The sequence below is a fragment of the Rhipicephalus microplus genome, chromosome X (assembly GCF_043290135.1).
Source record: "Rhipicephalus microplus isolate Deutch F79 chromosome X, USDA_Rmic, whole genome shotgun sequence".
NCBI lineage: Eukaryota > Metazoa > Arthropoda > Arachnida > Ixodida > Ixodidae > Rhipicephalus > Rhipicephalus microplus.
The window spans coordinates 14,548,973-14,574,258 of NC_134710.1; the positions used below are offsets into that span (position 1 = coordinate 14,548,973).

The 25,286-nt window shown below is 46.1% G+C and overlaps 1 protein-coding gene across 1 annotated transcript in view; it reads left to right on the forward strand.

Moving 5' to 3' along the window:
• The window catches only part of sli (slit guidance ligand), a 332,159-nt gene that overhangs the window by 57,887 nt on the left and 248,986 nt on the right, over positions 1-25,286 (forward strand). Inside the window, exon 2 of the mRNA XM_037426601.2 lies at positions 1,282-1,353. Coding sequence (XP_037282498.2) covers positions 1,282-1,353 — 72 coding nt within the window. The remainder of the gene's footprint in view (positions 1-1,281; positions 1,354-25,286) is intronic.

Sequence of the window (25,286 nt, forward strand, 5' to 3'; positions counted from 1 at the left end):
CACGCACTCACAGACACACACACACACTCTCTCTCTCTTTCCTTCTTAGACAGGAAGTGAATATTTTGTTTCGAAAGTGGGTGACGTGGTGGCGCACTTGATTCCAGAGATCTTTTTTTCTGTTCAGTTTTTTTTTCTTTTTTGGCAATATCCTGTCTGGTATTCATGGGGTATGTTTATAAACATGCAACCTAACTAAAAAATAAACCGTTGGTTGAAGTCGGCGCTCTGTGTCTTCCTGGCGTTTCTAAGTAGTCGTCTGTGATGTTACTACTACGAACTAATTAATACGCATGTCCTCCGTGGTGGAGCAGTGGTTATGCTCGACTTTTTATTTGAAAGTCGCGGGTTCGACCCCAGCTCTGCGGCCATCAAATTCCGTCAAAGGCACAATGCTCGAGGCCTCTGTACTGGCGTGCAATGTCAATGCACGTTCAAGAGTACCAGGTGGTCGACATTTTCGGAGCCTTCAATTACGGAGTCTCTCATTATCATATCGCGGTTTGGGGAACTAAAACCTGACATATTACTGCGAACATAACCAACTAGCCTGATAACAGGTGCTACTGACGACCATGTAATATTACCCACTAATTGGGAATTTTTTTGATCGCGCCTAACGAGTTTCGATGTGGATGTCTTTGGGAGTGTAGGAGCGTTCTTACTGCGAAAGCTGTTATGAGATCACAACGAAGGGGCCGTAGTTGTCCGCCACCGTCGCCAGTGCCCCTAACCGCTATCGCTCGATGTAAAAAAAAAAGAATGAATAAGAATTGTTACCCAGGATAGAACGATCCTCTCCGACGAAACGCCGTTGCAAACTTACCCTATGCACGCCCCATGCCGAGTACGTAACCGCGTTAACACGTTAACACGTTAACAGAGCGGTAAAGTAAGAATCAGGTGTTACACAATGCGAATTGCGTAACAAATGGGTCGTTGATTGGTCCGACCCAGTACAAAAAGCCTGCGACGTAAATCTTCATCGCCGTCGCCCACATCATCAAGTGCACGCAAAGCCTTACAAGTGTGTGGATGTGTACCACGCTTCTCTGATGATTGACGAATGATGACATAGCGGACGCTTCATATAAATAATGGCGTAGTCGGTACCGTGCCAGTGTGCCTTTAGTGGTTTCTACAGTATTGTGTAAATAAGGCTCTGGAAAGGCCGCTCTAGTACTTTTTGCTATCACTATGCATGGCGTTTTTTTTTTTTTTTACATCACCTGGTATATATATAGTTGACCTCTTCCTCTTTTCTTTTTACCGCCCACGCAGGGACCTGGAAGGCAACAACATCAGCGTGATTGGCAAGGATGACTTCCGAGGGATGAACAAGCTTCGGATCTTGTAAGTGACCACTGCACTTGAGGGTCATTCCATGCCTATAGCGGTCGGACATTTGGGTGACCAGCTCAAATGCAAAGTCTTGCGGAGCATTTAAAACAGTGGATTACTAGAACATTTCGTACAGATGCAAAGTTTGGGGTCACGTGAGACATTTCCGAATTTTCCAGAATATCGTCTGGGTGTTGTACGTAAGAAAGTCTATTTTCATGGTGTTGTTTCTTGTTTCACTACGAAATTTAGTTGGCATATTAACCAAAGATGTCCGGCACACAATTTTTCTGCCATATACGCCTGCAGAAATTTCGCCTAAATGTTGTATGCACGCATTTTTTTTTTGTATTCCAATATTCCGCTTTGTGTGAATACCGGAGTAATGAATATTCACTTTACGGAAGGTTTGTTTCGATTTAATATTGTTAACATGTCCATCAAGTCTCAATATTCTGAGAAAAAAAGATCACGATTTTCAACTTAGTGCTCATTCACAATTTACTCCACATGGTGCGTGAAGTGAAAATCAGCTTTACATCTCTATAGGAAGAATATAAACAGTTCTTTTATGGTAAACTTGATCCTTGTGGTAAGTTTTATATTTACAATTTCTGCTTTAAAGGAAAAAAATGTTTTAATTATTTGAAGTTACTGATGCTTTGAAGTTTTTGCGAGGTATATCTTCATCATAGTATTGTTGCAATCTAAAAACTTAGTTACTGTGTTAGGATGAAGAGAGTGTGGTTCTTGAATACATGCTTTGCCGGTGATAATTTAATGATATGAGGAACAGGCTGCACGGTTTGATTTCAGCAAATTCTCTATTGGACGTACTATATATACTTCGTGCACACTTTAATTGAATTACTTTGTCATACCTTAGTAATGTTATAATATACAAAAGTTTCATCGACAAAGCCATCGGTATGTGCAGTATTGCATATGACATAACTTATATGCGGCGATCGATAACTTCAGCTGCCAGAGCCGGTTAAAGAAGATGATGTTTAAACTGCACTAAAGTGGCGTTGTATTTGGTGAGAAATGGGTGAAAGGGATGATTTTGCAAGCGTTGAAGTTGGCGGAGGTGTTAACTCAGGCTGGTATGCAACAATATTATCACATTTGGGTGCACGTTAAAGAACCCCCCAGGGGGTTGAAATTTCCGGAGCCCTCCACTACGGCGTCTATCATAATCATATGGTGGTTTAGGGACGTTAAACCCCAGTTATCAATCAATCAACCAATGAATGAATGAATGAATGAATCAGTCAATCAGTCAATCAACATTGTTATCACTTGGTTTTGTCGGTAAAGGCCGAAAACGCAAATTGTAAATCTCTATTGTGCGATAGTTGGCCCAGTGAATGAAAAACTCAAGCTGTGCGCTCATAGCTTCGAATATTCGGCTCGTCGTTTGTGGGCTTTTCTGCAGCCCGTCGCACCTTGCACCGTAATCGCTGGGGATCGCGTTAGCTCTTGAATAAACTATGTTACTCGTGTCCTGGGCGTAACCTTAGCAGGATAGTGTGAAACGATAGCGAAGGTTCCAAACACACGAGTGATGATAGCGGATTTGTGTGTGTGTGTGTGTGTGTGTGTTGTGTGGGTGAAACGTTGAAATAAGTGAGGCTGGTGTACATGTCAGAGTAATTGGTTGTGAATGTGAGCGTGATACCGGGAAGGGGTAATGATCGAGTGAAAAGAGGAGCGGATTTCGATTAGGCCGCGTATTAAAAAAAAAAAAAAACATCTTACCGATTCCGCATGATGATTATATTCCAGGTGCCTGTTTAAAGCAATGATGATGATGTATTGGTTTGAACGTCCCAAACCAAAATATGATTATGAGAGACGCCTTAGTGGAGGACTCCGGAAATTGCGACCACGTGGAGCTCTTTAACTTGCACCCAAATCTGAGCACACGGGCCTGTCTAAAGCCAGGCCACAGAACTATGGGCTACAATATAGGCGTATTATCTGTGAGCGAAACCCATGAATTTAGTAAATTTCAAAATTATGGTGTCGGGAAGGAAAGCCATATAGACTTTGTCCAGTTGATTGATGCTTAACATTCCTTTAAGCAACAGAAAGTGCTATTATGAAGATTGGCTATATATTGTTTCGCTGTAGTTCATCGATGTTACCATACGTGAAAGTAAATATAGTCTGGTTGTCTGCATTAGGATAAAATATGCAGTCGTCGGCTGGTAATTAGGAATTAGCAGAAAGAGCAATGGGCCAGTGACCGAGCCTCGAGGAATAACATGTTTTTAGAAGACTTCGCCGTCAGTTCGAAAAATAAGTGTTTCAGACCTTCGGATCGTGGATTGAACTCGCGACCAGAATGTCCCGGGTACGATCCCAGCTTCGGTGGTCCCATTTCGATACAGGCGAAATGCTTGATGCCAGTGTACTGGACGGTGTGAGGGCACGTTAAACAGCACCGCATGATCGAAATTTACCGAGCCCTTCACTACGAGGTCTCATATACTCTTGTCATAATTTTGACAAATGAAATCCTAGATATTATTATTACAACCTGAACAACTATTGGTTTGATAGCTACAGGTATACGCGTACTCTCACAGAGTAAACGGTGAAAACACGAGGCGTTTGTATGACAATGATGGTTTAACAAATGAGCTACATTGTAATGCAGCACGACAGCAATACTCTGAATTGTGATCGCACACGGTTTCGCGATGTCTCAGGCAGCCAAATAAAAGTGCAGGCGTTTGCACAAAGTGAATGATGACGAGGGGCGAAGCTAAGAGGCCTCTAATGTGTACCTTCAAGTCGCTGACTAGAGTATAGAGGGTGTGTTCTTGTGGGTGTGTTGTACACACCCACAAGAGTTGTACGTGGTATCTGCTGTTTTTTTTAATGTCAAGACAAGAAAATATTCTTGCCTAAAAGCCCAACCGCATGCTCACAATTTTTCTAGCGACAGTGACAAACTGCAGTGATAGGGTTGGCGTTGCGGAGGCCCATCCGTAAGGCTTCAGGCGGTGGAGTTTGTGTTGACATGTTGAGCCGCCATGGTGGTCTTGTTGCAATATGATTAGTAGGACGGCGATTGCTACCGCGCTTGAATGCGCGTACGGGTATCCAATAAAAACACAGGAAACGATGCTACTCTTGCTTCTAAAGTGCCTCATAGGAGAGGGGTACTCCGAAACATCACCTTTACTCGTTTCTGTCGAGGCCATATGAGAAAGAGCAGTGGCAACGCTGGATCTGTAAGACACAACAAACCTTTTACTTAGCAAGCGCGTTACAGCTTACGTGTACATTTTTTGTGAATTTAATTTCAATGTGCACGTACGCAGTTCTAGACATGCTTGCAAGAAAGAATTACTGACAAAATGGCGTAGGCGAAGCGTTTCACCACTTTTCGCGCACACAGTATCTTATGCCTACCCCAAAAAGTTCCTCAACGAGCTCCTTTACTGACGTGTCAGGTTTTAGATGACGGCCCACCCCAAGCTTGTAATTGGTCTCTTGACGACGGCGAGTCGGTATCGTTTACCTAAAAGTACGACCGCTGTAACATGTTTGCAATTTCCACTCACGTCGACCTTGCAAGTGCAGGTTAACGCGGACACTTCGCTGTCAGCTACGAAGAAAGTGGAACGCAGATTGATTACGTGGATACTGTTCACAACACCGCAAATAAAATCGCGAAAGAAAACGGCTTCTCACCTTAGCGTTAACACGCTACGAGAGCTGTAATTAGCGGTTTTTGTAAGAGCTATCTGCTTCTGGTACCCATACACTGTTGGTAAGACCGCGCCGGAAAGCGCGATACGAGAGAGGTTCTCATCTGCGAGTTGACGAGCTGCGAAAACCGATTATGCACGAGGCTTCTGCTCGTGGCACTGTTCAAAACATCGAAAACAAAAAGGCGAAACGAAGTGGCATTTCACCTGTGTGTTAGCCCTCCACGAAAGCTGTAACTGACGAATACGTAAATAACGTTGTGATCGCTCAAATGAGCTGATACTTAGCCGAAGGCATCCTAAGTTATGTTGCGATAATAATTATCATTGAAAGCGACAAAACAACATGCAGGCAGCACAGACTGAGGCGAGCTTTTTCATGCGCAATTTCAACACACACTTACCAGTACTTTCACGTTGTACGATGCTTCTTGGACTTGCGAGTGCCATTTGGCTGCATACAATCTCGGAATGCGAGTTGCTGCCGCACAGTTTTCTTCACACCGTAAACATAATTTTCCGCTCAGAGCGTGTGTCGGTTCGCCAGCGCATTGTCGCGAAAGCATACCCCTCCACGAAGAACGACACTGCTGAAGCCGTACGGCAAGATAACCGGTGGCATCACTTCTCGTTCGCTGCACCAGTCTGTCCTCCAGTCGCAGTTCCTGATCTGTTGCTTTGCCCCGCCGCGGTGGTTTAGCGGCTAAGGTACTCGGCCGCTCACCCGCATGTCGCGGAATCGAATCGCCGCTGCGGCGGCTGCATTTTCGTTGGAGGCGAAAATGCTGTAGGCCCGTGTGCTCCGATTTGGTTGCACGTTAAAGAACCCCAGGTGGTCGAAATATCTGGAGTCCTTCATTACGGTGTCTCTCATAATCATATGGTTGATTTGGGACGTTAAACCCCACAAATCAATGATCAAACCTCACAAATCAATCAATCTGTTTTGGAGCATGCACGCGATAGGGTTCAATCTAGCATCAACACTTTTTCGCCGACATGGGTCGCAACAGTGGCGACGCGACGGCCTGATGGAGAAAGTTTGTCGCTCGAAAATCGCGCGCAAGCGGTTGGGCTTTGCGATATGCAGCCGCAACCATCAAACCCGTGAGCTAGTCGAAACGGGAAGATCACTTGTGCTAGAGATTCGGTGGACGCTACTATCTGTCCTTGCCATGACTACGCAGTGGTGTGTCCAGATTTGTTTCCAGTCTTTTGGTTCTTTTTCTCTTTTCTTAGTTCAAGAGCTCGCGCAAACAGCCGTTTCTTTTCTGTTGTGAGACGATATCGTTTACATATCAGGGCTTCTAATGGTTTTGCAGAAATCAAGGGCCGTGTTGTCAAGGAAGGCTTGCGTGTGTTATCGGTTTCTTTTTCTCAGGAGCATAAGCGTGCAAAAATATCTTGATAAAAGGGATGCTTGGACTGGCTACTTGCTGATTTGTAATCAACATATTTGCGCAGCGCCAAAAAAAGAGTAGTTACAGCATAACTACGGTAGAAAGAAACGTGGACAGAAAAGAACGCTCTTTCCTGTCTACGTTTCTTTCTACCGTAGTTACGTTGTAACTACTCGTTTTCTTGCGCTGCGCTAATATGTTGATTGCAATAAAATCTGTTTCTTTTATGGCTGTACAGCACCGATAGGCTGAACAACCACGAGGCACCTCTGGTGGCAGGCACACCTTTTGTTTCTGCGTCGGTATAGCACTGTTCCATGTTCCGATACCGTGCGCTTCCAGAGCCATCTTTCAAGGCCTTGTCTTCAACGGCGAGGTCAGCCTTTCGCTTCTCGACGGTGTTCTTTTTCGTGTACCAACGGCACCCGGTGTGTCGTTTACCTTCACCAGTTAGACATTTGCGTAGTAACAGTAGCTTCCAAAACAAAACTGTTTTTTATAAAATATTCCTGAAATACCATTACGCAGGCGCACGTAAATACGAAACTTCATGCATTAGCAAGACAGCAGGCTAACAACACGAAAGTAGCATAAAACCGAGGGGGCGCTGGCTTTCATAAGAAAGTATTCCAGCAAGGAGAACATACAGGGAAGCAATGGGTATCTCAGAAAAAAAAAAAACACTTCCGCTTAAAAGGTTGGCACAACCGGAAAGAGACCGTTGCAATCTTTGTATTGCACCTGTGTGCCATATTTCGCTCGTGTTTTGTTTTATTATTGTCTTGCGGGACTTCTTTTGGACATTTGCTTCATAAGAATGAACTTTCACGCCCTTACTTGGTCGTGGACAGAAGGCATAAGGAGATAGCTTATGCGTTCGCGCTGACTGAATCACAATTTGGCACTGCGAGAGTGGGCTAGATTTATGGTTTGGTAGGGAACGCGCTTTGGTAGAGAGATACTCTTGAGAATTCCTTAGTGAAGTCATTCTCTATTAGAGCAACATTTTTGAGGAAAGAAAAATTGAAGGCAGCTTCGCCAAGGCTGAAGGAAGTGCGGAGACGTTCTGTGTTTCTCTCCTTTTTTTCCCTCCTCTCTCTTTTCTTCTTTTTACGGGTTCATTGTTTCATATTTACTTTTTTTCTTTCTGCCTATTTCTTTCTCTTGCGCCTTCAATTCATCTTCTGCCAATCCATTCCCCTCCTTTTTTTATCGCTTTCTTTCGCACTTCTTGCTCTCTGTTTTATTTTATACATGGTTTTCCGTTGCGCCAATCACAATAGCTTTTTTTTCTTGCTGATGATGATGCTAAGTGACAATCATGAAGGCGCTCGAAGAACATAGCAGGAAGAAAAGAGTTCTCTTCGGCTGAGCGCTCTCTCATTATGCCACACATGGAGCGTTACGACAAGCGACATCTACAGCATGTGACAGCCCGGTCCTGCAAAAGTGATCCGCACTTACAAGAAATAAATGTTGCCATATGATCATTATATAGCTTCCACTGACACCGCGCCAAGTGACTTGCCGACGGGCGTCGTCATCCCTCCACGGTTGCGATCCGAGCGAGGTGCTAAGCGGGAAGGGTTGCGCAGGGAACACCGGGCACGCTTTTAGCAGTCCCGCCGAGAGCCTAAAAAGAAGTAGCACCGGCTGCAACACGTCTGGCACCTGCTGGCACCTCACGGGGTCGTACTGTGACGCGCTTGAAAATAGTAATTGTGGCCGCACTTCCTAGAAGCCGTCATCAGTTACCTTCAGCGTGCGGCACTGCATCCATGAGCCTTGCGGGCCGTCGAGCTGACGTGCGCATCACTGTTAAGCGTATCTTTTCCTCTTGCAGCTGTTCAGCTGACGCCCATCATCAATGTGTACTAAAGCCGTGTTAGTAAAGTAGGAGGAGGAGGAGTAAACTTTATTATAAGAAACCAGCAGGTTTAGGTGGCCGGGCCTAAGCCTTTTACGAGGGGACGTCAAAGGCTTGCCTCGACGCCGCCTCACGGCGTGCTGGGTCGCCCAGGTTTGGTCGTCAAGAGCGATGCTCCGCAGAGCCTCATGGAGCTTCGACAAAACGGTCCTGGCGTTAGTGTGTCTGTACTGTGCCGGGCAATCCCACAGCATGGGCGGAAGTGTAGCCGGGTGCGTGCCGCAGCACCGGCAGTGGGAGGTTGTGTACACGTCCGGGAATATCCGCCACCTCACCCCAAGCTCAACCGGGCACAGGCCACCACTTTGCATCCACTTCAAACAAACACGTATCCCTCACCGGCCCGCTTTAGTAAAGTACGTATTTTCAATATTAAAACGGCTACTTGTAGCGCGGGAGCTTTATAGTGAAACTCCGGTGATACGAATCTCGTGGGGTCAGCAAAAAATATTTCTATCATCAGAAAACATGGAAAATGGGCATATGCAAAACAAATCTGGTACACGCCTTCGTTTATTGTTTCTGAGCGCCGCAGCAATAGTCATGAACTGCTCTGAACCAGTTCCAATGAACTTCTTAGATGTCAACGATCGTAGGCGTAATTCCAAATATACGGCGGGAGCGTAATTAGTGAACCGGATCTGTTGTGACCCGTGACAGCTATAAAGGAATTCTAGCGGCCCCGCTGCGCTGGTCAAGCAGCTAATATACTCGGGTGCTGACCCGCAGGTGCCGGGATTAAATCCCGGCTGTGGCGGCTGCGTTTTCGATGGATGCTAAAATGCTGTAGGCCCGTGTGCTAAGATTTGGGTGCACGGTAAGGAACCCCAAGTGGTCTAAATTTCCGGAGCCCTCCATTATACGGCGTCTCTGATAATCTTATGGTGGTTTTGGGATGTTAAAACCCACATATCAATCAATCAGAAATTCAAGCGGACGTTCACCACGAAAATGTGGTGGCGCTGTCGTTGGGTGTTTAGTTTCGTCTCGTTCGTTGCACCTACCGCAATTGCTGCCATGTTTTCACTTGTGCGTGCGTTCTTCGTCGCTGTGCAAAGAAGAAAAAAAAAAGGTAGATCTCACGTACAGTGGGAATCGATGATATGCGAAGCACGAATGAGGAAGGTTGATATGTCACGTTAAAATCGCAACGTTACGAGGTCAACGTAAATTATGCCGTACGTTACTTCCATCTCATGATTATCATGTTTACGCATGGCATTTGTGTTCGTGGTCCATTCACGTGACGTAATACCAAATTTGGTATATGTAAAGCTAGCGAAATGGCCGCGAGCGCACTATGAGCGTAGGATGCACACATGATTTACATGATGTTACAGATGTCATGATTATCATCTATGGACGTGTCATTTACTTTCGTCGTCCGTTCGCGTCACATATTACCGAATTCGCTAATAGGTGACGATAACACCCAACACCTCCATCGAATGTCATGGGGGTGAGAGAATGAATGCAATAAATATATTTACAAAGTATACAGGGAGAGTCGGAGGCAGCTGCAGTCAAGATGGAAGAACAGCAGCAACAACAACACGAGCACGGTCGCTTTCATCGTCTTCGTCGTCTACCTGATGCTCTCTCGTTGCCGATGTCGTGTAACATATATGAAGCTAGCGAAACGGCCGCGAGCGCATCATGAGCGTGGCATGTAGTCATGTTCTGACATGACACGCATGTCATGATTTCCACGTGAGGGCCTATCAGTTATGCTCACGCTGCAGTCATGTCATACCATACTAGTTTTGTGATATGTCATGTAAACGGAACCGCTGCAGGAGCAGCAAGACCATAACATGTAAATTATGACATTCATGATGTGACATACATATGATGATTATGACATACATTATTATTATTATTATTATTATTATTATTATTATTATTATTATACATGATGACATACATATGATGATTTTCATGTTATAACTAGTCACTCATGCTCGTCATACAGTTATGTTATGCCATACCAATTTTGTTATATATCCCGTTATCCAAACAGCCAGGAGAGCTAAATGTCGTAAGCGGATACATACATACATACATACATACATACATACATACATACATACATACATACATACATACATACATATGAGTGGTTCTTAATAAAGAGAAAGGAAGAGAAAAGTGAGCCCCGTTATTGTCTGCTTCAGTGAGCGACACCGCCACAGGGCTCACAAGGGATGGGGGTGAGGAGGGATAAAAAGGGTAGAAGTAAAGGTATAGGAAAGGGGAAGAAGAAGCAACAACAAACTGAGGGGATAGGAGAGACAGGAAAGATGGAAGCACGGTCACTGGAGTCCGAGGACGGGGTACACTTGCGAGAGATGTTGTCGGCGTCTGTAGATGGCGTAGAGCAGGTCCAGTAGGTCAGAGCTTCACTGTCGTCGAAAGCCGTCGGCGGCAGGAGGTGACGTAGGGCGAGCCCAGTCGGCCAGAGCTACGGTGACGCCGAAGGTCGCAAGCGCTCGGGCGCACAACCGGTCGGCACGAAATCCAGCGAGCGAAATCATACATACATACATACATACATACATACATACATACATACATACATACATACATACATACATACATACATGCATGCATGCATGCATGCATACATACATACATACATACATACATACATACATACATACGTACGTACGTACGTACGTACGTACATACATACATACATACATACATACATACATACATACATACATACATACATACATACATACATACATACATACATACATACATACATACATACATACATACATACATACATACATGCATACATACATACATACATACATACATACATACATGCATACATACATACATACATACATACATACATACATACATACATACATGCATACATACATACATACATACATACATACATACATACATACATACATACATACATACATACATACATACATACATACATACATACATACATACATACATACATACATACATACGGTCGAACTCGCCGAAGTTCACTAACCCCCTATTCGAAACGCTCCTTGAATTGAACTTGACATCGCCGATGACTCGCTCGCTGGATTTCGTGCCGACCGGTTGTGCCCTCGCGATCTCCGACGTCAGCGTAGCTCTGGCCAACTGGGCTCGCCCTACGTCATATCCTGACGCCGACCTCCGACGACAGTGTAGCTCTAACCGACTGGACTTGCTCTGCGCCATCTCCACAAGAGCTCTCGCAAGTGGCGCCTCGTCCTCGGACTCCTGTGACCGTGTTTCCATCTTTCCTATCTCTCCTATCCCCTCGATATGTCGTCGCTCTCTGTCATATACCTCATCTCTTTTCCTCTCTCTCTCTACAACTTTATTCCTCTCCTTTTAATCCCTTTTCAACCCCATCTCTTGTGAGCTACTGTTCAGGTGTCGCTCGCTCAAGCAGAGAACTACGGGGTTCACTTTTCTCTTCCTTTCTCTCTTAGAACCACTTTGTGTGTGACACCACCTTCAATGCAGCGTGTTTGAAAGGCGTCTGTGCATTTGTGCTGCCTTGGCGCCGCATAAAGACAGCGCGTTCGAAACGCGTTTGTGCTGCTTTGAAGTCGGTGGCAAGTGAAGTAGCGTTTCTGAATACGGGGGTAAGAAATGCTTCGGAGTTAATAAACGGTGTACCGACGAGGTACCGCGGTTATTTGCACGGGAAGACACAAGAAAGACGGAGTAACTTTTTGTTGCGAGTTACAGGGAAGGCATTTACTTCAAAGCACGTGAACGTTGCGGACAGCATTGTCATGTATGCGGAAAATTCTTCACGGTGGCAGTTGCTGATGTAAGTGCAGAAATATTGGAAACATTCCCGCCGCTAAGATACGTCACGTTTTAATGAGGTTTCCAGAGCATTAACATGACTACTATTTTAATTTAATAGCATCTCTTGTATACAGCCACTGCAACTTGCTCTGCCGCTTGTAAACATGTAAGAGGCGCGCACCGACGCGCAAGGCTCGAAGGCAGCTTTTGCAGCTGTGGCGCCAGTTGTCACGTGATCATTGCTGGTAGTAGCGAGCGTTTGAGTTAGGACACCTGTGCCAAGTTCCTCCTTTTCTCCGTCAGTGATCAGTAGCCGTAATTGGTGAATTCTTTGCACGTGATGTTGTAAGGGCCTGGTGGTGTTATTCCATATTATGCAAAATGTTCAAAAATGAATTGGCATGCGCATATGGCTCCGGTCGGATTATTGCCGTGACGAAAGACGAACTCGTAGCCAAGACATAAGCTGTTGAGGAGAAGCAATCCGGTTGGCGCTAAGTCGGCTTCGCGGTTCATGTTCAAGGCAAAATCCGAGTTTTTCAACGATGCTCGTTTGCAGTCGAATATCAGAAAACGGTTTCACTCTCTTCAACATACCTCACGTTATTTGAAATGGTGCACACCGTGAAGTGTAGCTACAAGACGCTTCGCGCGAAGGCTTTCGTGCAACGCCGTAGTAGACGCGGCTCTACGAGGAGAGTTCATTTGTCTGTTTTTGTGGAAACGCCAGGAGCAAGTCCAACGCGTGTCCAGTGCATGCCCGTTGTTAGAAATACTTGTGCGTATACACGTGCAGTTGAATACAACTGAAAGGTTTAGTGAAAGAACTTTCAGGAACATTTCACGCTAGACCAGTTTGAGCCACTTGCACCAGAACGCGGCATAAAGGAGCTGAAACGCGATGCTTCGGGACACCTAACTGACAGAACTGTCACTTTTTCTTAAAGGCGTACTGACACAGAAACTTTGGTTTCGCGTTTTTCTGCTGCAATGTGTTGCTAGGGGCCTGTTAGCCATGACACGACACATCGTTTGCTGCAGCACGCGACAGATAATTATTCACAGGCCCCTTATTATGGATCAGTTTCAGTTTCGGTTTGAGAGAGCTCCAAAAACTGGGTGCAACTGTCGCCACCTAGCGTGCGCAGCTTTTGACTACTTCAGCACACAGAACTGTCACACACTTCCGCACGGTCCGCTAAAAATTACTCTCGAATAGGAAACAGGAGTGCAATATCGCCAAACACAGAAATTTCTATAAGCCTGCGCCACGGCCACGCACTCGCAACTAGCCGCCGAGAAATATAAACTCGGTAACAAACGCAGCAAAAGAAAAAAGGCGGCTATGACGTCATCATAACTTGTTTTGTTGACTGCAGCGTGGTGACGTGAGGGAAGTAGGGGGTCACGCCCCTCCGATGGTGTCAATGGCACGATGGAGTCGTGGGCTTGCGCAAACTTCAAAACTCTTTTAAAATACCTTCCCAGCTATATTCGCTGTGAATATTTTGCAGATGATTTACGAATGTTCCTGGGAATCAACCCGCTGCTATCTCGGCCGCGAAATTTTCTGTCAGTGCCCATTTAAGTTCCGTGAACCTTCATTGCAATATCGCAGCTATGCACCACAATTACCTGACATCACGACTGCGAAAATTAACGTATTTTTCCAGCAAAAAAAATATGAATCGCAGTGCGGCTAGTCAAGCATTCGTTCCAGCCTGGCCGCAGTTTTTACTTGCGTGTGCACAAGCCGGCTTTGATCGGTCGCCACAACGTCGCAACAGGTGGTACCTTAGGCGCATCAGCCAGGGGCGGGGGGAAAAGGGGGGTGCGAGCCCTCCACTGAGAAACCTTGGGGGGGGGTGCTGAGCCCCCCACTTTCCACAGTGGTCACTTTTGGCTGCACGTTGGGAAAACCAACAAGGAAGGCGAAGTTTTCTATCACAACAGTATAGTCACTCAATTATGTTTCTACGGGAGAATGAAAACGTTACGAGGCAATGTTATAACATAGTGAACCTTGTAGGCTTTGTGTAGTGCGGGTCGCCTATGCGACGCTTTCGTGTCTTGTGCTGCAGTATTGCAGAGCAGGCAAGCGCTGAATAGGAGCGCTATAAGATTACATCACTTGTTCATGCTTTTATTTTGCTGTGACTTGATGTAGTTATTGGTGGGAATGAGCATTTACGTTTAAATCCAGCCAAAGGATCTGCTGCTTCCGGAAAATAATTTTCTTCGAAAAGGATACATCACCACCGCTGCTCTGTCGAAGCTGTTGCGAGCTGATTAGCGTGACGAATCGTTTTTGATGTTTAAGTTTTTCTGTACTGAAACACCAAAAATTCTTTCCGCTTTATTATCTGTTAAACCTCATAAGCCTTGCTTATCTCTCACACACACACACACACACACACACACACACACACACACACACACACACACACACACACACACACACACACACGCACACGCACACGCACACACACACAGACACACACGCGCGCACACACACACGCACACGCACACACACACGCACGCACGTTATTCGACAGGTAACGTATGAAACTTTCCGGGCAACAGCTATATTTTAACATGTCAGTGCGGCTGAAAAAAGTTGCAATGTCAGAATGTCAGAGAGTAAACAAATTTCAGGCATTTAACATGACCATGTTAAAGTGTAGATGAGCTATATAGGGGAGGAAATTCGGCGAAAAAAATCCTGTCATATATTTTTTTATAGAAAACGCACAGTTTTTTTTTGTGTGGATTCTAGTTTCTTGATATCACCAGTGCCTCCTCTATTTCATCAATGCCAGCCAGATACGCCCGATCCAGTTGTTCACCACCCTCTCCTCTAGCCGTTTTCTGCTCTCACCTATCGCCCAGTTTTCGGGTGTGCATCCCCTCATGCAGTACCTCATGACGGGAATAATATAAAGTAATGTTTTGTTCAGTTGCGTACAGATCCGTGGGGCGGCATCTTGCATTCCTCGTGATCACAATGTTGGTGGTCACGCCGGCTCTATAAGTTATACGGTGTTTTGAGATAGCGTGTCGCCGTTCGTGGCGCTATTCGGGCAACTAATGAGAACTCGTCATGGTGACGCCGCTGCATAACTAGCGCTGTGAGGTGGTGGCGGCATTGCTTCGAGCCACAAAGAAGGAGCGGGAAGGAACAAATTTAGTAGACGTATGATATTGATGAGGCACACATGTGTATCGCATCTCCGCGGGGAAGCGCTCGGACGTACTGATGACGCTTATGATGCAAGCAGCCCTGCCCCTCATGTGGCGTAGCATCACGACCCCTCAGTGAACTAAGGCGGACCGACGGCTCCGGCTGAAGAGCGCGCGTTCGCACTGTCATTGAATGAAATAAAGGAGGCGCTGATATCACAGATCCGATCAGGGTTCCACTCCAGGCCGCCATATGACGAATCTGTAAAATTACGTGCAAGGATTTGAAGATGATCGGGATGATTCTCACGCCATACAGGGGCCCAAGCTCGTTCACGAAGCGACGACAACGCCGTGCAGCGGTTCTGGCGGCGAGCTCTCGGGAAACTAGGGATAGGCGCGACAGAAGGCGCGGCCGACTCAGCTCCCTTTCCATTCAAGGCAATTACCGGCATTTTGCGTTATTCACCTTGATAAGGGGGGGAGGAGTGGTATCTTGCCGCTGGTTTCATATCAGCAATGAATGGTTGTCTTGCTCGCCGCGAGATGATGCGAAAAGAGGTTGTGGTTGCTCTCGATTCCACTCGAACGCGCTGCTAGACCTCGGAAAGTCTCAAGTTCCGCCCATCGCCGATGGAGGGCGAAAAAATTGGCAGCTAAAGAAGAACTATAGTGGATCCTTTCAAATCTGCCTTCGGGGACGCCAAAACATCCACTAAGGGCACCATAGTAAGCTCAAAATTTTAAAGCGAACAGAGACACCAATTTTGCGAAAAGTGCTCTTTTCTACGTAATTAAAGGGTAACATTAGAATTAAGCGTTGTGCGTAGCACTTCTGAGCACTAAATTTGTTTAGCGATCGCGGTGTTATGTGAGTTCTGGATGCGCTGCCGATCTTGGCAGCTGACGCGCATATGCGCAGTTAGTTTTCATCCGATGGTTGGCATGGTCCTCAGCGTTCCGTTTTCTTTCTAGCACGTTTTTGTTCGCTTCTGTATTCACCTTATCATATAACGCATCATCCTCCATTGAGTGCAAGCCATGTGCATGAGGAAAACAACAGGTCACTGCAGCTGCTGTAGGTATAGTCGCTGTACTTCTGTATGGTGCTGCAGGAACTGTCATACCGGTGAAGGCATCGATTTCTGCAACTTCCAAGGCGATGAAAGGTAGATCATTTTTGCCAATGCACGAATATTTGTGAATTTTTCTCGGTTATTTCACTCGGAGACCTTGTTATCGCTGGCACTGTTGTGTATTTGTGCACTACGTATTGTACATTAGCACTGATTCTGCCCGTGTTCGATTGCTTGTGCTTCTCTGGACTCTCGCTCCACCGCGATTTCCTTGCGAAAAACCAAACCTCCTAGTGTCCTCAGCTTGACGGCACTATGTCGTAATGCAATAAAAAGTGTGGGTGTTAAGCCGTGCTCGGCGAAACCAAGAACTGTGATTCGAAGCTGTTACTGAAGCACTTTATGCTGATTTTCACGACTGTTTTGTAATGATAGCTAACGAGACACGCTTTTGCTTATGAAAACGAAGGTGTGCTGTTTTAGAACTCTCGAGAATGGTTCTAACACAATACGTTTATTTTATTTTATTCTTTTTTGCATTGAAACGTGATTGTTAGTTGGTCCTGAACAAATAAAAAATGGTTCCAAATCTGCATGTTACACCACAAATGTCATCGAAAGACGATAGTCTTGCGTCTGGAGAGAGTGAACAAAACGTTCATTTGATGTTCTGCGCAAGAAAATCGGTGAAGGGTATTCTGGAGGCGCTGCGTTAGAGTGCCTGGAGCGTGTAGCGGAGGCGAACGAGCGCATCGAGGCACGTTTGACACAAGTGCCATCTGGCAGTTATCTTCGTAAACGAAGGCGTGCAGCCCACAGAGAAGGATGCGCGCCAGTCTCGGAGGTGATAAGGTGTAGAACGCAAAGCGGCGGGCAGGTGCCACCACCGTGACGTCGTAGCAAAGCGTTGGAAACACCTTTTTGAGCATCGCGTTGCACTGTCAGCGGAATGCGATTAAACGCTACATTCCTTAGAGTTACTTGTGTGTGCTTTTTCTACTATAAAGGCAGACATACAAAACATCGAAGCGTTGTTGTGGCGCCTCAGATATGCGCAAGAATTGCTTTTTAATGGACAATCGCACAACTATGAACGCTAAACCTTGGTGGGCGCTGCGGATGGTGTTGGCCATTCGGTGCCGTTTGAGGTACCGTTAGGGTGGACAAACAAACAAACAGACAGACAGACAGACCAAAATTTTTCCGTCGAAGGTCCCCAAGAAAGACTATCGTCTTTAATATTGTTCCCCGTACTCACTCTTGCATAGTTCTTACAGATGCCAGCTGCCAATGAATGCCTTCCGATTCCATGTAACCTTTGTACGCACAGTTACTGTGTTCCGAAGGGCGCTTTTGTGTGCTGCTGGGCGTATCGACGCGCTTAAAACAAGCGAGTGAAAGATAACGAGACACCCGTAGCCCTGCACGAGTCCCGGTCTCTGTCGTTCACTTCTGTTTATAAAGGATAGGCATAGATTAAAGATGGTATAACTGTCAGTTCAAGCGCACGAATAAACATAAAGGAAGAGATGACAAGCGCTTTCTCGCAACTAAACGATCCAACTAGCCCAACTTTCGATTCTATAGATTAAAGAATCAGCCGAGGCAACTCCGTAGGCGCATACGCACTCGGCACGGAATAAAAATGCAATAATTTTTTCCCTACCTAAAAAACAAGACAAAAAACAACAACAACAAAATTTGCTTTCCGCTTCCTGTTCCCTCGGCAGTTTCATGCGCCACCGCTGCTTATTTTGCGTAATTTTGTCAAGGCTCCAGTTTCCCTTCGCTGAATTGGTTCTTTATTCTATGTTGCAGCTTGCAGCCACCAGAGCGCGTAGGCCACGCGTTCTCGTGTTTCCTTTCATAAAAATTGGCACTGTACAATAAATTTATCTTACTTCAAGCCTTTGAGCGCGGCGGGTGCGGCTGCCCTGTTACGTCAGGCTGAAACGCTCCGTGACGATACGTGACGAAATTTCAGCCAATGCGCGTATCTTGTCGGGTCAGCAGCAGGTTGTCTCACGTGCACGAAGATATACTTTCCGTCTTGTTGTTGATGTTGCTATCTTTCTTCACACTCTGCAAGCAACAAACTTCACGTTTGCTGTCAGAGGAAAGCATGCTGTCAGAGGAAAGCGGTGCTTTTTTCCTGTAGACAGCGTGAGTGGTGGAAGAGCATCTCGTATGCTCAAAGACGCTTTTTGGCGCTACCGGCGCTTAGAAGTGTGGCAGCTTGGGCTAGTTGGTGTGGCATGGCGATAGTAATAGCGCGAAAACAAAATGATGACACAGAGACAAGAAGGACACGGAGGACATGAGCGCTAACTTCCAGCTGAGTTTATTACGCCGAGCGCGAAAATATATAGAGGAGACAGTAACCATGTGGCCCGGTTTCCGTATTGCTTGGAGCGGAGCCCTGAAATTCGATGGTGAGCATCTCAGGTTACGTGTGGCATGGGAACAACGGAGCTGGTTTTGGTCTCCATAATTTGCCCGAGGAAAATGATCATCATAATTATTAGGTGGCACGTGCCATCTGTTTGAATCTAGAAGTCTACAGCTCAATTAATCTTGTAGCTGGGCTATTTGCTTCGTATTTCAAGGTAAACTGGTGTGCGCAAATAAAGACAATGACGCAGAAAAGAAGAGACAGGGACAAGCGAAAAATGTCTAAGGCTGCCTGGGGGAGCGTGCATTTTCGGTTAAGTAAACAAGCGCACTTTTCAACGCTGTCACTCGTGTTAAGCAGGCCAGCGTGTCTATTAGGCCGTGCATGCTCCGGGGCACACCACGTCAGCGCTCGCAACTGCCGTAAGGTGTCGCCCCGCAGAGCAAGACCGGTAGGGTGCCTCTGTGCGCGCGCCCCCGCTCAGGGTTCTGCCACCTTTTGTACTGTTTTCTCCGACATTGTAGTGCCTGCAGCGTCTTCGGCCAGTTGTAGGGCTCACGTGGCACTTTTTTCGGCCAGATATGCTTGGATGTCGCGTTCCTAAATGCAACAACCATCCACATTAAGCATGTTAGCCGGTATACAGCGGGAGTGATAATGGCGGCCGCCGCAGCAGACGACGCAGATGTCTTCACTTTGAGCGAAGGAGTTTTACGCTGACGTGGATGTGGCTGTACACTGGTTATCGTGATGTTATTAACCGCATTTTCGTATTTAATGGGAGAGTGTAAAAGTTTGCGCTGTACCAGCCGTGACGCCTGTTGTGCAGCACCAGCGACGTTGTGGCTTGCACGCAGAAGCGCTCTGCGCGGTGCACGCAACTGCTAGCCTTTCCGCACGTGGCCGCCGCCGGCTGCGCTTCGTCGGCGAAGTGTGGCGCGAAAAGTCGATACTAGCGTCGCTATTCCCGGACGCAGGTCCCTGTGTGATTTACCGTTGCGTACGCCTCTTGACTGCGCTTCTCACGCTACAGACAAAAGGGGCGAAATGTCTTTAGGGGGAGTTATTTATTGTGCAGAGAACTGTTCTCTCTCGTAGGACAAAAGTGACGATATTGTGAATTTTTCTCGCTAAGTTTAGAAGCTTGAAAGGTCTAAAATATTTTTTCCTCAAAATATGCCTTCTGTGAAGTTAGTATTCACTACTCAGATAATTCATATAAAGTGAAATACTGCAATAGAAAAAATACTACAATAAAAAAAGCTCACAAATGACATCCCCGATAGTTGAGAAGGCAGCCACGTGACCAAACATTTTTTTCTCTCTGAAATATTCAATGCAGTAAATCAGCAAGTTTTTTTCGAATACATTTGAGGTGGTCACCAAAATAGGTGAGAAGGTTGGCGGGGAATTACCCGAATGGTACCTATACTAAGCTTAGTATGGCATAACATGACTGTATATGGCAACTGACTTGACTTGTGGGGTTTAACGTCCCAAAACCACAATTTGATTATGAGAGACGCCGTAGTGGAGGGCTCCGGAAATTTTGACCACCTGGGGTTCTTTAACGTGCACCCAAATCTGAGTACACGGGCCTACAACATTTCCGCCTCCATCGGAAATGCAGCAGCCGCAGCCGGTAATCGAATCCGCGACCTGCGGGTCAGTAGCCGAGTGCCTTAGCCACTAGACCACCGCGGCGGGGTGACTGTATATGGCAAGTATAAGTGAGTAGTCAGAACGTGAAAATCATGCCATGTATGTCATGAATGTCATGATTTACGTTTCATGGTCTTGCTGCTCTTTCGATGGTTCCGTTGACATGACATATTGCAAAACTAGCATGCCATGACGTGAGTGCATGGCGAATATGACGGGCCTGCACAAGGAAACCATGACATGCATGTCATGTAACTCATGACGACTGGCCACGCTCATGGTGCGCTCGTGTTCGCTTAGCTAGGTTCACATATACAAAATTTTGTATTACGTGACTTCAATAGATGAAGGTATATGACTGGTGCAGACATGATAATCGTAACATGCTTGTCATGTAAGAACATGACTACATGCCACGCTCATGATGTGCTCGCGGCCGTTTCGCTAGCTTCACATATACCAAAGTTGATATTATGTGACGCGAACGGATGACGAAGGTAAATGATACGTCGAAACATGACAATTATGAAATGCCTTACATGTAAAACATGACTACATGGTATACGCTCATGCTGCGCTCGCGGTCGTTTCGCTAGCTTCACATATACCAAATGTAGTATTACGTGACGTGAACGGATGGGAAAGGTATATGTTTGGTGGAAACTTGATAATCATGACATGCGTATCATGTAAGAACATGACCACATGCCATGCTCGCAATGTGCTTGCGGTCATTGCACTAACTTCACATATACCATATTTGGTATTACGAGACTTGAATAGATGACGAAGATAGATGCGTTGGGTTTAACATCCCAAAACCACCATATGATTATGAAAGACGTTGTAGTGGAGGACTACGGAAAGGTCGAGCACCTGGGGTTCTTTAACGTGCACCCAAATCTGAGCACATGGGCCTACAGCATTTTCGCCTCCATCAAAAATGCAGCCGCCACAGCTGGGATTAGATTCCGCGACCTGCAGGTCAGCAGCCGAGTACCTTAGCCACTAGACCACCGCGGCGGAGTCAATGGATGACGAAGGTATATGACTGGTGCAAACATGATAATCATGATATGCGTGTCATGTAAAACATGACAAGCTCATGATGCGCTCGCGGCCGTTTCTCTAGCTTTACAATACCAAAATAGGTATTACGAGGCGTGAGTGGATGACGAAGATATATGACTAGTGCAAACATGATAACCATGACATGCGTGTCATGTAAGAACATGACTACATGACACGCTAATGAAATGCTAGCGGCCGTTTTGCTAGCTTGACAGCAAATTTGTCATTACCTGACGTGAACGGCCGACGAAGGTATACGAATGGTGGGAATGTGATAATCATGACATGCGTGTCACGAAAGAACATGACTATAGTATACATGCCACGCTCATGATCCACTCGCGGCCGTTTCGCTAGATTCACATATACGAGATTTGGTATTACGTGACGTGAATGGATGACAAAGGCGTATGACTGGTGCAAACATAATAATCCTGACATGCGTGTCACGTAAGAACATGACTACATAAAACGCTCATGATGCGCTATCTGCCGTTTCTGTAGCTTCACGTATACAAATCTTGGTATCACGGGACGTGAATAGACGAGGAAGGTAAATGACATGTCGAAACATGATGATCATGGCATGCGTGTCATGTAAAACATGACTACATGCTAAGCTTAGAGCACGGTTACGGCCGTTTCGCTAGCTTCACATATACCGGATTCGGTGTTTCGTGACATGAAGGGATGACGAACACAAATTCCAGGCGCAAACAAGATAATCATGACATAAAAGTCATGTATGGCATAATTTACATGGCTACCACTGCTGGTGCTAATATATTGAAAATGTCAGTGCTGCCTTCGTTACGCGACTGTAAACAACATACCTGTATCTTATCTATAGATACGTGAGTGTGCATAATTTTTTTACTTGTCTTTACTGTTTACCACGTCCGTCTGGCTCGTAACGTTATGCTTATTTTAAAGTGACATATCAAGCTTCCTCATTCGTGCTTCGCAAATCATCAATTCCCACTATACGTGGGATCTGCATTTTTTTTTACTAACACTGTCGTCCCCATCTATAGTGCACGCATTGTTATGGTGCTTTACCAACTAGAGTGATACTAGAGATAGATATGTGGCGTTAAACCTCACATATCAATCACCAATCAATCAACGAGACTATCCCCGCGAACTTCTCGACCTTGTTTCCAGAGCTGAAGAGGGGCAGATAATGGCGAAGAACATGGCATGAAAATACTGTATCATTTTGGGGCTATGTGCAGTGTGGCGTTCCGGTCAGCATGCGTAATTGATTGATATGTGGGGTTGAACGTCCCAAAACCACTATATGATTATGAGAGACGCCGTAGTGGAGGGCTCCGGAAATTTCCACCACCTGGGGTTCTTTGACGTGCACCCAAATATGAGAACACGGCCTACAGCCTTTTCGCCTCAATCGAAAAGGCAGTTGCGCAGCCGGGATTCGATCCCGGGACCTGCGGGTCAGTAGCCGAGTACCCTATAGCCACTAGACCACCACGGCGGGGTTGGTCAGCAAACGTAGCGTAATCGAATGACAACTGCGATCAGTGTTGATATCAAATCGTCAACTGCTCGCGGTGGACGTCTGCCGGTTGCTTTGAAAATGGGCGCACGGGTGGTCTGGATGTCAAGTGGTGCGAGCGAGCGCAAGTGTTTTCAATGCTGGAGTGACTTTTATCACACCGTGTATCAAGTAATGAAGTGGCACAAGATGAGCACCAACTTTACGGCAGGCATGTTGTCGCGCACATCGATCTCCACAAAACTCTCACGACTTCTGTGTCGTGCTGAAAAAAAGAGTGTCTCTGTGTGCCGCGTACGAGGGATGGCCCAGCGCCCGTAAAAGGTGGTTGCCGTTGGGTCGATCTATTGTCATGAATGTGCCTTAGTGGAAAAAAAAAAGCCTGCACTGCAGCAGCAGAAAAAAAAAGACAGAACATGAGATTTGGCTACAGTCAGGGAAACTTTGCTGTCTTGTCTGGCTCGTACACGACGACGTGTGAGGACGTCGCTCCTCAAGGATGCTCTCGCGTCGCCGTTGAAAGTTCCTTAGAAAAATACTGTTAGAAGCGTGATTTCTTTGGCTGACCTCTTTGTCATAGAGTATGGTATAGGAAATATTGGACGTCGCTTGTGTCCAAAGAACCTTTCAAGTGATTTTGTCACCGCTTGAATAGCATGTTCCGCGGCCATCAACAAGATGGAATCAAGACGTGCTCATGATGAAATACGTACAGCTTTCTTGTAAAAAGTGATCCTTTCATTATTGTATTTATTTAAGGCACATTTCATTCTTTGTTAGGGCAAGGATGTATTCCCGTCCGAGGGACAGTAGGGCTGATAATAAAATTATATTTAACTAATATTGTAAATGGGGCAGCCCCCCCTCCTCGTGCCCTCGCCTATGGACGTATCGCCCCGCCGCAATAGTTTGGTGGCTAAGGTACTCGGCTGCTGACCCGCAGGGCGCGGGTTCGAATCCCGTCTGCGGCGGGTGCATTTCCAATGGAAGCGGAAATGTTGTAGGCCCGTGTGCTCAGATTTGGGTGCACGTTAAAGAACCCCAGGGGGTTGAAATTTCCGGAGCCCTCCACTACGGCGTGTCTCATAATCATATGGTGGTTTTGGGGCGGTACACCCCACATACCAATCAATGAAGCATTCAATCAATCAGTCAATCAATCAATCAGTCAATCAGTCAATAAATAAATAAATAAATCATTTATGGACGTCTCCTTGCAAATGGTTTGGCCGCGGCTGGGTGATAACTACTCCCGTAATACCCATTGGCGTCGTCTCACTTTACGCTGATTGCTGCACCTTAGCGCTTCCTTTCCGGCGAAATTTTCGAGCGTGTCGTTGTTCGGCAGCGAGAAGGAAGGCGAGGTGCCACAGCCCCGATCCCCGTCTACGACCCGACGGGGGGGCGCGGAATGGAGTTGCTGAATATTTCGCGTGAGTGGAGTATGTCAATAACGACGCTACTGTAAGGAATTTCTTAAATACAGGTGCTGAGAGCCATATCAACGTTGTGATGGTGAAACCGTAGTCGCCATAGCAGAAATCAGCAAATTAGCAGTAAGTGGTGTACTGTGCAGTGGCGCATTGAGAAAGTAAGGGCGATTGAAGCCCCCCCCCCCCTCCAGGTTTTTTTATCACCGATTAGGACAAACGAGTGGGACGAATTTAATATATGTAAGCTACGATTGTGTTTCTTGTGAACATAGTAACTATAAACTCAAAACAAAATTCAGGACATCTTGCTTTTCCGGTCTTACTTCGAGTAATCGCCGCCTCTCCCTTTAACGAGTGGCTGTATCTGCCCCTGGTACTGCGAGAAGGGAAATGGCTATAGATTTCAGTCACTATAATTGTTTGCCAGCCGTCATACATTTGGCTGTGACGTGTCTGAAGTAATGTTTATCTAAGCGTGTTTTGAGCTCAGCGATGAGTAACGTATTAGTTTATTTAAAATGGCCAAAGTGTTGCAGAAATAGGAATCTTCCGTGTCTTGTTCCCGTTTTTTTTGCATATTAGGCGAAATCAGTAAACTCTTGATGACCAGTAAATAAATTGCTCGATTTCGTTAACGTTTATGCGGCCCTTCAAGGATTGTGAACCTATATGTAACGAAGCAAGAGAGAGAGAGAGAGAGATGGTATGAAGAAATGCAAAGAGATTAACTGGAAATCAAGTACCTGGTTTGCTACCCTG